General features: G+C 37.5%; 1 protein-coding gene across 17 annotated transcripts in view; it reads left to right on the top strand.

The window, feature by feature from the left end:
* The window catches only part of IFT88 (intraflagellar transport 88), a 121,663-nt gene that overhangs the window by 74,289 nt on the left and 30,805 nt on the right, over positions 1-16,569 (top strand). For all 17 annotated transcript variants that reach the window (XM_077973719.1, XM_077973718.1, XM_077973716.1 and 14 more), the window contains 2 exons: positions 9,732-9,784; positions 12,199-12,264. In XM_077973719.1, coding sequence (XP_077829845.1) covers positions 9,732-9,784; positions 12,199-12,264 — 119 coding nt within the window. The remainder of the gene's footprint in view (positions 1-9,731; positions 9,785-12,198; positions 12,265-16,569) is intronic.

Raw genomic sequence — 16,569 nt, 5'->3', positions numbered from 1 at the left:
CTCCTGGATGATATCCTGCAGAGTGTTTTCCAACTTGCTTCCATTTTCCCCGTCACTTTCAGGCACACCAGTCAGATGTAGATTTGGTCTTTTCACATAATCTCATATTTCTTAGAGGCTTTGTTCATTTCTTTTTATTCTTTTTTCTCTACACTTCTCTTCTTGCTTCATTTCATTCATTTGATCTTCAATCACTTATACTCTTTCTTCCAGTTGATCGAGTTGGTTACTGAAGCTTGTGCATATGTCACGTAGTTCTTGTGTTATGGTTTTCATCTCTGTCCGTTCTTTTAAGGTCTTCTCTGTATTGATTATTCTAGTTATTCATTCATCCATTCTTTTTTCAAGGTTTTTTGTTTCTTTGCACAGGTTACGTAGTTCCTCCTTTAGCTCTGAGAAGTTTGATCAACTGAAGCCTTCTTCTCTCAACCCATCGAAGTCATTCTCTGTCCAGCTTTGTTCCATTGCTGGCGATGAGCTGCATTTCTTTGGAGGGGGAGATGCGCTCTGGGTTTTTGAATTTCCAGCTTTTCTGCACTGCTTTTTCCCCATCTTTGTGGTTTTATCTGCCTTTGGTCTTTGATGATGGTGACGTACTGATGGGGTTTTGGTGTGGGTGTCCTTTCTGTTTGTTAGTTTTCCTTCTAACAGTCAGGACCCTCAGCTGTAGGTCTGTTGGAGTTTGCTTGAGGTCCACTCCAGACCCTGTTTGCCTGGGTATCAGCAGCGGAGGCTGCAGAAGATAGAATATTGCTGAACAGCAAGTGTTGCTGTCTGATTCTTGCTCTGGAAGCTTTGTCTCAGGGGTGTACCCCACCGTGTGAGGTGTGAGGTGTTGGTCTGCACCTAGTGGGGGATGTCTCCCAGTTAGGCTACTCAGGGGTCAGGGACACACTTGAGCAGGCAGTCTGTCCGTTCTCAGATCCCAACCTCCACGCTGGGAGATCCACTGCTCTCTTCAAAGCTGTTAGACAGGGGCATTTACCTCTGCCGAGGTTTCTGCTGCTTTTTGTTTAGCTATGCTCTGTCCCCAGAGGAGGAGTCTACAGAGGCAGGCTGGCCTCCTTGAGCTGTGGTGGGCTCCACCCAATTCGAGCTTCCCGGCGGCTTTGTTTACCTACTTAAGCCTCAGCAATGGCGGGCGCCCCTCCCTCAGCCTCGCTGCCACCTTGCAGTTAGATCTCAGACTGCTGTGCTAGCAATGAGGGAGGCTCCGTGGGTATGGGACCCTCTGGGCCAGGTGTGGGATATAATCTCCTGGTGTGCCGTTTGCTAAGACCCTTGGTAAAGCGCAGTATTAGGGTGGGAGTTACCTGATTTTCCAGGTGTTGTGTGTCTCAATTTCCTTTGGCTAGGGAAAGGAATTCCCTTCCCCCTTGCACTTCCCAGGTGAGGCGATGCCTCGCCCTGCTTCAGTCTTGCTGGTCGGGTTGCACCCGCGGACCAGCGCCAACTGTCTGACATGGCCCAGTGAGATGAACCCGGTACCTCAGTAGAAAATGCAGAAATCACCCATCTTCTTTGTTGCTCACAGTGGGAGCTGGAGGCTGGAGCTGTTCCTATTTGGCCATCTTGGGCGCACCCCCTCAAAAATAATTTAATACATCATCATCTGCTTTGTAGTTGGCCATTTGAATTTTAAGATCAAATGTCCCTTGGAATAATTTGAATGATTTGAATGATAAAGAAATGCTTAAGTAAAATAATTTCTGTTTGGAATTTGTATTAGGCAATTCATTTTTATGATATTTATTTCACATAAATTTTTTTTGAGAATTATAAAATTAATTACCAAGGATGAGGAGATAGTTTTAGTTTAGTTACGTCTTTAAGATTAAAGCTATTTCAGTAATACACTGTAAGCTTTTTAATTACACGTAATACTACTCTAACATTAGCCGTTAGCTCATGCAAGACTCTCCCTTCTTTGAGGCTCAGTCTGCCACTGTTCCATTTTTAACTCCTATTTCTAAATGTGAGATGTTGATTAACAGTCAGTCCCTTACCTAGTCTAGCTTATATTCTTGCTTTTCATTCCATCAGTATTCTAGCCCCACAAGTTTTGACCTCCCTAACTCCATTGATCTTTACCCTCTCTTAGTTCGGTCACCTGACTCATCTGATTGTGATGATTACTAACACATTTACACCAATAAAATCTTTCCTCTTTTTTTTTTTTGAGACGGAGGACAGAGTCTTGCTTTGTCACCCAGGCTGGAGTGCAGTGGTTTGATCCCAGCTCACTGCAACCTCTGCTTCCCAGGTTTAAGTGATTCTTCTGCCTCAGCCTCTGGAGTAGCTGGGATTATAGGCACATACCACTACACCTAGCTAATTTTTTTTTTTTTTTTAGTAGAAACGGGGTTTTTCACCATGTTGGTGAGGCTGGTCTTGAACTCCTGCCCTCAAGTGATCTATTCGCCTCAGCCTCCCAAAGTGCTGGGATTACAGGCGTGAGATACTGCGCCCAGCCTACACCAATAAAATCTTAAGTTACAACATCCAGCTGTCTGAACATAACCTCTTATCTTTCCAACTTCCATGCTCCCTATTTTCCAGTGTATTTTTCTTTGGTGATATTGAGACCTCCCCTCTTGACCTTCCCCTTATCTTGCAGTCTCAGCCTCCTTCTGACTTTAATTCTGATATTATCCATACTAGATTGCTTAATTGGCCACATCTTTTCCCTTTCTTGCTAACATTCCTGTTTTTTTTCTCTCTTGCTTTACTACCCCATTTATTCCAAGAGATTTCAGTTCTTAGGTTATTCTAGCCGTTGATTCCATTCCTTTACACAGGCTGTGAAGCACTGTCAGAGGAAAATTATGTAACCAGGTGAATTGATGCCACACAGATCTGTGTGATAATGAGCACTGCTCATCAGTCTTAAGTATTTCTCTCCCTCCTGTTTCTCTGATCTCTTCAATTCCCCTCTGTATTTTATGCCTCAGTTTCCCAGAATATAGAAGCCTTTTTTAGAAACCTTCCTAACATTTCTCTCTCCCTACTTTCCTATAAACTTACTTTCACTTGCACCTGCTGTTAATCTCCTTCTCAGTGACAGAAACTTATTCAGTATACATTCATTATATTACATCTCTTTTGAGCGTTTGTTTTCTATACCATATATCTTAATTTTCACATTTTCTTTTTTTTACATGCTAAGCTTTGATTTGTTCTATAAGTTCTACTGCTACAATAAAATGTAGGCTTTTTGAGAAGTGAGAGTATTAGTTATGTCACATAGTTCTTTACGTATTCTTTATTCTTTACATGTCAACTTGGCATGTAGTTGAATTAAATTTCTTTACTGTAGAAACTCCTCGCCTTGCTGTATCTCTTAGATTTTTATGGTTTTTAGTAATATAGTGTTTTTGGCAATTGGTTTAAGCCTAAACTGTTGTCTTTTATTTTCTTTACATTCATAAATCATGTATTAAAATATGAAGAAATCCTAGTTCTGACCGGTCCACTTAATGTAATTCCATTTTTAAGCAGCATTAGGTAATGTTCTTTAATATTGATTGTGATGATGATTATTATAAGGCACCATCAAGTGGACCAATATAGGCATTATGGCAATTCCAGAAGGGGAAGAGAGAGGAAAAGGGAGGAAAGAGACTATTTGAAGAAATTATTGCCATACTTCCCAAATTTGAGGAAAGACATGAATCCAGAAGTCTGCACAGGTCAGTGAACTCTATGTAGGAAAAACCCTAAAAGATCCACAATGAGACACATTATGATCAAACTATCCAAAAACAAAGAATCTCAAAAGCAACATGAGAAAAGTAGCTCATCACATACAGGGACCCTCAGTACGATTATTAGTAGATTTCTCACCAGAAACCTTGGAGGCCAGAAAGCAATGGAATGATATAAAGTCCTGAAATTTAAAAGCAAACAAACAAAACACAAACTGTCAACCAAGAATTCTGTATCCTGTCCAAGCGTGATGGTTCATACTTGTAATCCCAGCACTTTGGAGGCCCAGGCAGGTGGATCACCTGAGGTCAGGAGTTCGAGACCAGCCTGGCCATCATGGCAAAGCTCCGTCTCTACTAAAAATACAAACATTAACTGGGTGTGGTGGCAGGCGCCGGTAGTCCCAGCTACTCAGGAGGCTGAGGCATGAGAGTCGCTTGAACCTGGAAGGTGGAGGTTGCAGTGAGCAGAGATCGCACCACTGCACTCCAGCCTGGGTGACAGAGCAAGATTCCATCTCAATAAATAAATAAAATAAAATAAAGTAAGTTTTTATTGTTCAAGTGAGATGCTTATAAGTTTCAGATGTTAATTATAATACCCAAGATAATCATTAGGAAAATAACTAAAAAATCAAATAGTACATTATAAAAAATTGTTAGGCAAATAACTAAAAATCGAAATAGTACACTAAAAAAAATCACCAAAATACCAAAAAAGGGTAGTAATGGAAGAATTGAGGAAGAAAAAACATATAACACATGCAGGAAACAGATAGCAGAAGCAAATCCTTCTATGTCAATAATCACATTAAATATAAATGTATTAAACTTTCCCATTAAAAGAAAAAATTAGCAGATTGAATAAGAAAATCAGGGTCTATTTACATACTGTCTACAAGAGATGCACTTTAGATATAAGGACACAAAAGAGGTTGAAAGCAAAAGGATTGAAAAAGATACTCCAAACAAATATTAATGGTAACCAAAAGAGAGCTGGGAGGCCGTATTATTGCCAGACAAAATAGGCTTTAAGTCACAAAAGGTTACAAGAGCCAAAGAATGACACTATATATTGGTAAAAGGTTCATTACTGCAAGAATGTACAACACTTAAAAACCCAGCAGAGGAGCCCCAAAATGTATGAAGCAAAAATTGATATAATTAAAGGATGAAATAGACCTCAATATTAGTTTGAGACTTAATACTTTCAAAAATGTGTGTTGCCTTCTGTGAACCTCACACAGAAGATAAATAAGAAAATAAAGACTTAAGCAGTTTATAAACCAGGTAGACCTAACAGTCATACACAAAACACTGAACCCAGCAACAGGAGATTATACATTCTTAAGTGTACGTGGAACATTCTCCAGGATAAACCATAGGTTAGGCCACAACTTAATAAATTGAAAAGATTGAAGTCATACGAATTATCTTCTTCTGTCATAATATAATGAAACTAGAAATTAATAACAGAAGGAAAACTGGAAAATTCACAAATATGTGGAATTAAAGAACACACTCTTAACTAGTGGATCAAATATGAAATCACCAGGGAAGTTAGAAAATCCCTGAGACAAGTGAAAATGAAACACAATGTACTAAAACTTAACAAGATGCTGCAAAAGCAGCCCTAAGAGGGAAATTTATATCTGTAAGCACATTAAAGAAGAAGAAAGATCTCAGGTTAGTAACCTAACTAAACACCTTAAGGAATTAGAAAAAGAAGAGCACTTTAAACCCAAAGCTAGCAGCAGGAAGGAAATAAAAGTTAGAGCAGAGATAAATAAAACAGAGAACAGAAAAGCTGTAGAGAAAATCAACAAAACGAGAAATTGATTCTTTGAAAAGCTCAACCAAATTGACAAATCTCTAGCTAGATGGACTAACAAAAAAAAGAAAACTTGATTACTAAGATTAGAAATGCAAGTAGAGGCCTCACTACCAATTTTACAGAAATAAAAAGAGTTATAAGAAAACTTTGCCTCAACAAATTAGATAACCTAGATAAAATGGACAAATTTGTAGAAACACAATCAACCAAACCCAACTCAAGAAGAGATAAAAAATCTGCATAGACCTATAACCAGTAAGGAAATTAAGTCAATAATAAAAAATATTCCAAGAAAGAAAAGCCACGGGCTACATGGATTCACTGGTAAATTCTGCCAGACATTTCAAGAAAAATTCACACCAGTTTTTTCAAATTCTCCTAAACATTGAAGAGAAGGTAAACACTCCTAACTCAGTCAATTAGGCCAGCATTATCCTTATCCCAAAGGCAAACAAAGACACTACAAGAAAACTACAGACTAATGTCTTTTGTGAATATAAATGCAAAAATACTCAACAAAATACTAGCAAACCAAATTTAGCCACATAGTAAAAGAAGTACATCATTCGCAAGTGGAATTTACTCCCAGAATGCAAGGATAGTTCAACATATGAAGATCGGTCAATTTAATACTTCACATGAATAGAATGAAGGAAAAACTCACGTGATCATCTCAATTAATGCAGAAAAGGCATATGACAAAATTCAACATCCCTTTGTGATAAAAATACTCAAATCAGGAATAGAAAGAACTTCCTTAACATGATAAAGTATTGTATGGAAACTCACAGCTAACAGGATACTGAATGGTGCAAGAGCAAAAGCTTTCTTTCTTAAGATCAGAAACAACGATGCCCACTTACACTGCTTCTAATCAACATGGTACTGGAAATTCTAGCCAGAGCAGGTAGGCAAGAAAAAGAAATAAAAGGCATCTACGTTGGAAGAGATGAAGTAAAAATTAACCCTGTTCACAGATGACATGATCTTATATGTAAAATCTCTAAGGAATCCACATAAAAATTTTAGATATAATAATAATACAAATTCAGCAAAGTTGCAGGATATAAAATTAACCCATAAAACTAGTTGTATTTCTATGCATTTGCAATGAAAAATCCAAAAAGGAAATTGAGAAAAAAAATTCCATTTACAGTGGTATCAAAAAGAATAAAATAGGGATTAATTTAGCTGTGGAGGCAAAAGACTGTCCCTTTTCCATTGAGTGGGCTTGGCAACTTTTGGCACCTTTGTTGGAAATCAATTTACCATATATATGAGGATTTATTTCTGGGTTCTAGATTCTATTCTTTGGGTGTATATATCTGTCCTTCTGCAGTAGTACCACACAGTTTCAATTATTGTAGCATTAAAGCAAATTTTAAAATCAGGAAGCATGAGTTCTTCAACTTTGTTCTTTTTCAAATTGTTTTGGCTATTCATGGTTCCTTGAGATTCCACATGAATATTAGGGTGAGTTTTCCTATTTTTGCAAAAACACCATTGAGATTTTGATAGGGATTGCACTGACGTTATAGATCACTTTGAGTAGTATTGTTTTCTTAAAAATATTAAGTCTTCCAATTCAAGGACACACATGCCTCTCCATCTATGTCGTCTTTAATTTCTTTCAACAATGTTGTATAGTTTTCAGTGTATAGTAAGTATATACCCAAAGGAATTGAAAGCTAAGGCTCAAACAGATACTTACACAAACATGTAAGATAAGATACTTACACATGTTTGTGTAAGTATCTCATCTGTTTGAGCCTCAGCTTTCAATTTACGATAGCCAAAAGTAGCCTCAGCATTATTTATAGTAGCCAAAAGGTAGAAACAACCCAGGTGTCCATCAACAATGAATAAACAAAACATGGTACAGTAGTCCACCTTTATACAGTATTTTGCTGTCCACAGTTTCAGTTACCCTCAGTAAAGTATAATAAGACATTTTGAGAGAGACAGAGACCACATCTACATAATTCTATTATAGTTTATTGTTTTATTTTATTAGTTATTGTTATTAACCTCTTACCATGCCTAAGGTATAAATTGAACTTTATCATAGGTATGTTTGTATAGGAAAAAACATAGTATATATAGGGTTCAGTAGTATTTGTAGTTTCAGGTATCTACTGGTGATCTTGGAACGTATCTACCACAGATAAAGGGGGACCACTGTATATACATAAAATGGAATATTATTCCACTATAAAAAGGAAGTTCTGTTACATGCTACAATATGGAAGGACTTTGAAAACATTAGCTAAGTGAAAGAAGCCAGACACAAAAGAACAAATATTCCACTTACATGAAGTGTCTAAAATGGGCAAATTTATAGAGATGGAAAGTAGATCAGAAGTTACTGGGAATTGTGGGAAAGGGAATGAAGAGTTACTGTTTAATGGTTGCAGAGTTTCTGTTTGGTGTCATAAAATGTTTTGGAAATAGTGGTAATGGTTGCACAATATTGTTAGTGTGAGAAATGCCACTGAATTGTACACCTAAGAATGGTAAATTTTGGCAAATGTTATGTTATATATAGTTTATCATAATTTTAAAGAATTAATACACTAAAACCATTGTATTGTGTCCTTTAAGTAGGTAAACTGCATGGTATCTGAAGACTATCTCAGTATTCAGCAGTTAATAAAAGGATACGATACTGCCAGGTGCAGTGGCTCATACCTGTAATTCCAGCACTTTGGGAGGATGAGGCAGGTGGATTTCTTGAGCTCAAGAGTTTGAAACTAGCCTGGGCAACATGGCAAAATATCTTTTAAAAAAAATAAAATCTAGCCTGCCATGGCAGTGTGCGCCAGTGGTCCCAGCTACTTGGGAGGCTGAGGCAAGAGGATCGCTTGAGCCTGGGAAGGGGAGGTTGCAGTGAACTGAGATCATGCCACTGCACTTCAATCTGGGTGACAGACTGGGACCCTGTCTCAAAAAAAAAAAGTTACATACTATATGATTGTATTCATTTCTAGTTCAAAAACAGGCTAGATTGACAGTGTTAGAAGTCATGATAGTTATCTTTATAGAGGAAGGAAGGTAATGTATTCAGAAACATAAATAATAATACCACATGGTAAATGCAATGTTAAGTGATTCTAGGGTGTTAGGAGAGCATATGGAACAGTCTATCCATGTGGCATGAGCAGAGAGTAAAGAGGTTGGAATGACCCTCTAAGCAGACATGGTGGTGTATGAAAAAGCCAGGAGTCTAGCAGATGCAGGGGATACAGGGAAGCCCATGCTGCTGTGTGAATGTGCTGTGACATGAAATGTTAAGCGAGGCATGGTGGAAGATGAGTTGGAGAGGCAGAAAAGATCTAGAAAGTAGATAAACTGGGTTAGAATCTTGGATTTAGCATGTAGGTGGAAGGGAGGTAACAGGCTTTTAGGAGGGAAGTAATGTGGTTAGATATGTATTTTATTTAGATCACAGTGGGTGGCCGTGTAGGCAATGGATTTGAAGTTAAGTAACTTGCCCCAGTAGCAGGGCTGTGATTTAAAGCCAGATCTATCTGATTCCAAAGCTGGTAGGTTTGCCATCAAATCGAGTAGGAACTGAGGTTTTCTTTGAAGCCGTCCGGCTTCTACTTAGAAAGGAGATTCAAAAAATGAGACAAGCATAGATTGTTCCCTAGGTGTTTCTGTCTTCATATCTTGCCATCCTGAGATATTTTTAACAGAAGTATTTAGAAATCCTGGTTTTGGTTATTTATTTTAGAAAAGAAATTTCTTTTTAAGGGACAAAAAGGGATTAGTAGAATTTTTTTACTCTCTCTTTTGTCGAAGCCTGATTCTTCAAACACTAGATCAAAAATTGCTTCTCAGGTACTAAATTTGCAAGCAAGTGTAAGTGTTATGATAAAAGATTATAGCAAAAGTAATGATCCTTTAAGTTTAAAGTAGAATGCAGTGGTTTTTAACCAAACAGGTTAAGTGGTTCTCATATGAATATCTAAATAAAGGTATGAACTAGAGGAACTTTGAAGAACACTTAAATTTATATGTTTTAATATAAATATGACAGGCAATACTGAAGGAAATTATATATCTGCTGTTTTCAGTAATAAAAATGCTCTAACAAAAGGTCAAAAAGTAATATAAAATAGTAGATATATAGCTTTATAAAACTGAGCATCACAGATTTATATCTAATTTCATCTCATTTATTTCTTTTATAGGCCTACACAAGTGAAATGGCAGCTGATGGTAGCTAGTTGTTTTAGAAGAAGTGGTAAATGCTTTAGTTTTATTCATTTTGTAGATATTTTGCTTCTTTCCTTCTAGATAATCATACATATAAATGTGTTCCAGTTGCATATCTGCTTATTAAAACACTAACTTTTTATAACTGTACATATTCAAAGCATTGTGTGAAAAACACAATAATTACTACATACAAAAAAAGTTGTGCTTACAAAGTAGATATTAATCATGTATTCCAATACTTTTCTTAAAAACAGATTTATTATTTCTCAAACTTAACATGTAATCATTTTCACAAGTTAGCCACAGAAAAAAAATGGGCATACTGTATACATTATATGACCATTTTCTACTCAGTTGGTTCTAAATGTCCTTTGTGCTCGGCCAAATTTATGACATTTGTGAAGCCTGAGAAAAGCTCACACTGAGACAAGTGCGACTATATGTTTTTTATACCGAAGATCACTAGCTATCTTGGTGTGTGTTTTGTTACTGCTTTTATTAAATTCTTGCTGATGACACATGTCCTGAAGGATGAAGATGCTATTAGTTTTAGGCTAACTGTGAAGTGAATAATATACATAAAATGTCAAAGATCAAGCTGGGAGAGAAATGTTAACAAATTTATAATCCCTCTTGTAGAGCATAAAAATGGCCCAGGAAAAGAAAGTATTCAATCTAAGGGAAGAGGGAAGCACAAGTTTTCAAAGTGTTGGCAGTTTGTTCTCACCCGGTGTGCGGGGAGGTTTCCTTCTGTATCTCTGTGAGCACCTTCAGAATGGCACCAGAAATGTTTTAATACGTAACAGTGTGTGCCTCAAATCATTTTAGGGGGGATCTGTAATTCTTATTGGATATACAACATGACTATACCATATACATTCAATTTATATCAACATGAGTTCTCAATTGCCTATGTTCATTTCAACGTCAGTCATATAGAAAGTATATATATACACATATGAACTATTCTAAATTATTTAAAGACATAGCCTGCTTCAGTTATGGAAATACAGGTTAGAAGCAGCAGCTAGCATTGAGAACTGGCTTTGTGTCAGATGCTTCCTGTCTCTATTTCATCCCTCTTGTAGAGAGAGGCCCAGAGAAATTTATAACTCATTTGCTAAGATTTTAGGAAAGATCTTTGACCCAAATTCGTTTTTCCTATTCTTTGTTGCTACATGAAACTAAATTATTTTGTTATAAAATAAATTGCTTTCTATAAACTTTTAAATGTTTAAAAAACCGTAAAGGCTGGGCACAGTGGCTCACACCTGTAATTTCAGCACTTTGGGAGGCTGAGGCAGGCAGATCATGAGGTCAAGAGATCGAGACCATCCTGGCCAACATGGTGAAACCCCATCTCTACTAAAAATACAAAAATTAGCTGGGCGTGGTGGCACATGCCTGTAGTCCCAGCTACTCGGGAGGCTGAGGCAGGAGAATCGCTTGAACCCGGGAGACGGAGGTTGGAGGTTACAGTGAGCTGAGATTGCACCACTAAACTCTGTCTGAAAAAAAAAAAATTAATAATACAAAAACGTTTATTTATTTATTTATTCATTCACCTATTTATTTTGAGACAGAGTTTTGCTCTGTCACCCAGGCTGGGCTGCAGTGGCACTAATCTCAGTGCAGTGCAACTTCCACCTCCTGGGTTCAAGCGATTCTCCTATGTCAGCCTCCCCAGTAGCTGGGATTATAGGCGTGCGCCACCATGGCCAGTTAATTTTTGTATTTTTAGTATAGAAGGGGTTTTACCATGTTGCCCAGGCTGGTCTCAAACTCCTGACCTCAAGTGGTCCACCCACCTCAGCCTCCCAAAGTGCTGGGATTACAGGAGTGAGCACCACGCCCAGCCCAAAAAAACTATAAAAACATCTTAAATATTTTCCAACTAAATGGATGACATTGACATTACTATAAGTACATAACTTAGATTATTTTTAAATTTGTCAGTTCATCTGGAATAATCTTTTTTAGAAAATTGAGTGGATCTTAATTTTTGCCACTAAAATATTTAAAGTGAACCAGGCTCAGCAATGTGCATCTATAGTCCCAGCTACCCTGGAGGCTAAGACAGGAGGATTGTTTCATCTCAGGAGTTTATAGGCTGTAGTGCATAATGATTGTGCCTGTGAATAGCCACTGCACTCCAACCTGGGCAACAGAGTGAGACCTCGTCCCTTAAAAAAAAAAAAAAAAAAAAAGGAAGAAGCTAAATTTCAACTATCACCCATTTACTTCTGCTTTAACCCTTATTTCAAATTTATTTTATCTGTACATTTTTCTTCTAAAAGTTATATTGAGTGGTATAAAAAACATGAAACCTTTCTATTAAACCATTAAATAGCCAGTATGTCAGTTAAAATTAATATTTTTCTGAATCCTGTTAGTTTCTATAATTTGCTAATATGCTATATTTTTCTCATTTGTTTATAGGTAACTACCAAAAAGCATTAGATACTTATAAAGATACTCACAGAAAATTTCCAGAAAATGTCGAATGTAAGTGGCATTACATAATATAACTTTGAAGTGATAAGTTCTCGTATTTTATGTTCTAATATATAATTACATTTGCTACAGTAATTGTATATGTAAATACCAATCTATAATTTGTGATACTTTAAATATTTTACAGGATCAAAAAATTTGACTATGCAAGTACATATTTTTATATAACTAATTGTTGATGGATTTAAATATACCACAGAATTTTTTTTAATACTAAACAAATACGTATTTCAGATTCTATAGAATTTTAAGAAAGCATTTGGCCTGTGGTTGATTTTTCAAAGTTTGTAAACCTGTGGTGTTTTATAGGAAAGACATTTTTAACTGCCCATTTTAGTAAACAACTTTTTAAGGTTGAGAAAATAATTTTAGGGTTTATAAAAATAGAATATTAATATCTTGCTGATATAATAGCAAATAATTTTTTTACTTAGAGTCTTGCTCTGTTGCCCAGGCTAGAGTGCAGTGGTATGATCTCGGCTCATCACAACCTCCACCTCCTGGGTTCAAGTGATTCTCCTTCATCAGCCTCCCTGGTAGCTGGGACTCTAGGCACGCGCCACTGTGCCTGGCTAATTTTTATATTTTTAGTGGAGACGGGGTTTCACTGTGTTGGCCAGGCTGGTCTCAAACTCCTGACCTCGTGATCTACCCGCCTTGGCTTCCCAAAGTGCTGGGATTACAGGCATGAGCCACTGCACCTGGCCCCAAATAATTTTTAATGTTACTTCAATTTTAAAACATTATGTTAATATGCTGCTTACTCACTTGTAAAGTTATCTTTGTAGAAGATATTCATTTATTTACTATCTTGTTGCACAGTGGATTGATGCAACTTACAGTATTAATGTGAAGTATTGTAGCAGTAACAGAATCAAGAAAAACATATTCTCACTAAACTATAAATTTGTCCCTGAATAGCCTTGCAGCCAAAGGAAAGAAAATGTTACAAGTAGTTGTATAATTTTTACTGTTTTATGTGGAAATATAAAGCAATTTATTGGGAAGAAGTATTTCTTCAACTCTTAATTCACTTCTCTTTAGACATTGAGAGATACAGTAGATAAAATCATTGAAAGATACAGTAGATAAAATCATTGAAAGATACAGTAGATACTTTCTTAAATAACATCCCTAGAGCAAATAAAATAAATGCTGGAAACGACCATGTTAAAATTTGTTCTTGAAGGCTGGGCACAGTGGCTCACACCTGTAATCCCAGCACTTTGGGAGGCTGAGGTGGGCAGATCACCTGAGGTCAGGAGGTCAAGACCAGCCTGGCCAACAGAGCGAGATTCTGTCTCAAAATAAATAAATAAACAAATTTGTTCTTTGATGACAATGAACACAAAACAATGCATTACAATTTAGTAAAAACAAATCTTTTCTGAGCCAAGTTTTCTGATGGCCAAGGACTAGATGTAGTACATGTTTCTTCACTAACGTATTTCTCCATTTGGCTTTCTAGAAATGCTCAACAGCAGTTAGCTTGGCTATGGTCTTTGGTAGGAGTGTAGGAGCAGGGTGTTCTCTAATGCTGATTAGAAGTAGACTCATTAATTTAATAGCAGTAGTTTTCACAAATGCCAGTCAGGAAATAGGCTACATGGGAATTACTTCTAGAACTTTTTTTTTTTTTTTTTGAGATGGAGTTTTCTTCTTGTCACGTAGGCTGGAGTGCAGTGGCATGATCTTGGCTCACTGCAACCTCTGCCTCCCAGGTTCAAGAGATTCTCCTGCTTCAGCATCCCTAGTAGCTGGGATTACAGGCGCACGCCACGACGCCCAACTAATTTTTGTTTTTAATAGAGACGGGGCTCTACTAAAAACAAAATCACTCTTCAAGCGATTCTCTCTCTTCAGCCTCCCAAATTGCTAGGATTGCAGGTGTGAGCCACCACGCCCAGCCTAGAACTTTTTTAAAGTACAAATTTCTAGCCCTACCTAGAAAGATTTTCATTTAGATTTGCAGTGGACGCAGGCATCTGTTTTTTCCTATTTCTTTTTAAAGAACTTTCTATGTGATTCTTAATCTCAGTCATATTAGAGAACTAGTGCTTTAGAGATTAAATGAGAGATAGCAGTAATAACTTTTCTTGAAAGTGGAGCAACCCAAAAGTCTGCTAGGCCAGAGTTTCTCAGCCTTGGCACCTCTGACATGTGAGATTGTGCAGTTCCACATTGTGGGAGGCCATCCAGGAGGTTATGGAATGTTTAACAAAATCCTTTGCCGCTATCCAATAGATTAGCTAGTAGCGCTCCCACCCCCACGTAGGAAAACCAGAAATGTCTCTAGACATTGCCAGGGCCTCTTGGGGGTGCAAAATTGATGCCAGTTGAGACTCTTGCAGTAACCATAGCACCTCTGCACTGGGCCAGAAAGGGGAATGTCTTCAAGGAAGGCCAGGTTTTTTTCTTAAGAGTATGAGTCACTCTAAGAATCGAATGAATGATTGTCTATGCCATATGGGGTGTCTAAGATAACTTTGGCCTATTTAATTTTCAAAACAAATGTAATCAATACTCTACCTTAACTGTAGTCGTTGAAAAAACATTTACACCCGTGGAATGTGCTGTTTTAAGAAGAGTAGTTTTCTGGATAAAACTAGCAGGATAATTTAGTTTTAAAATATATTATTCACCAAAAATTGACCTGCTTTACAGAGTTATAGATGATATACTAAATTTCAGAGAACATCCACCAAAAATAATGATTTTTACTTTACATTAAATGTTTCTGGCTATGCGTGATGGCTCATGTCTGTAATCTCTACACTTTGGGAGACCGAGGCTGGAGGATTGCCTTAGCCCAGGAATTCAAGACTAGCCTGGGAAGCATAGCAAGACCTTATCTCTTCTAAATATGAAAAAAATAGCAGGGCATGGTGGTGTGCTCTTATAGTTCCAGCTGCTGAGGAGGCTGAGATGGAGGGATCACTTGAACCCAGGACTTCCAAACTGCAGTGAGCTGTGATTGTGCCACTGCGCTCCAGCCTGGGCATCTTTAAATCTAAAAAAAAAAAATTCCTAAGCCACTCTTTATTTGCAGAAAGTACAAATTACCTTCTTATTATGAATTATTAATATAAATGTATATGCAAAGGCAATTTATATAGTAATGTGTGACATTTTAAGTTACTTTATACTATTAACTTCTACAATACTTTATGGTCTTTTTTTTTTTTTTTTTTTTTTTGAGACAGAGAGTCTCACTCTGTCACCCAGGCTAGAGTGCAGTGGTGTGATCTCAGTTCACTGTAACCTCTGTTGCGCGGGTTCAAGTAATTCTCCTGCCTCAGCCTCTGGAGTAGCTGGGATAACAGGTGCCTGCCACCATGCCCAGCTAATTTTTGTAGTTTTAGTAGGGATGGGGTTTCACCATCTTGGCCAGGCTGGTCTTGAACTCCTGACCTTATGATCTACCCACCTTGGCCTCCCAAAGTGCTGGGATTACAGGCGTGAGCCACCATGCCTGGTTCACTTTAATGGTCTTAAATTGCTTGTATATTTACAAATTATTGTGGAATTGAGTGACTACTCTGTTCCAGACGTTGTTCTGGCACTGTGGATGTAGCAGAAAACAAAACAGACCAAAACTTTGGTGTCATGGAACTTGTTTCTAGTGGGAAGAGAAAAGACAATGAACAAATAATATCAGTAGTTATAAGTGCTATGAAGGAAAAACAGGTAAGGAGATAGAGAATATGGGAGGGACTGGTATTTGAGACAGGGTTGTCATGGAAGGGCATTCTATTAAATTAGCATTTGAGCAGAGACCTGAAAGAATAGAAAGAAGCAAGCCATGACAATGTGGAGGTCAATGTGGTCGAAGCACAGTGGACGATGTGATGGGGAGAGAGAGGCAGAATGGGCGGGCCAGGACCTGTAGATCCTCACAGGCTTTAGGTCAGGGCTTCAAATTATATTTTTGGGGAGATGATGAACCATTGGAGAATTTTGTGTGGAACAATAATACAATTTGACATATGTTTTCAAAAGGTTCTAAAGTATGATTAACTCAATCTTCTGTGCCTGAGATCCAAATCAAAAGATTGTTTTGGCTGCTGTATGAGAATAAGCTGGGGTGGGCAGTACCTAAATGCAAAATCACAGTATTCACTTGGACTAATGAGATAGCAGTGGAGGTAGGCAAGACGGATTCTGAATATGTATCAAAGGTATCAGTGCTAGCACTTGCTGGCCATTTAGATGTGAGACATGAGGGAGAGAGTGTCATGGGTGACTGCACAAATATAGCTCTGGGCAGCTGGAAGGATGGAGCTGCCATCCACTGAG

Source organism: Macaca mulatta, chromosome 17 (assembly GCF_049350105.2).
Source record: "Macaca mulatta isolate MMU2019108-1 chromosome 17, T2T-MMU8v2.0, whole genome shotgun sequence".
Classification (NCBI taxonomy): domain Eukaryota; kingdom Metazoa; phylum Chordata; class Mammalia; order Primates; family Cercopithecidae; genus Macaca; species Macaca mulatta.
This window is presented reverse-complemented; position numbering and strand designations above follow the sequence as displayed.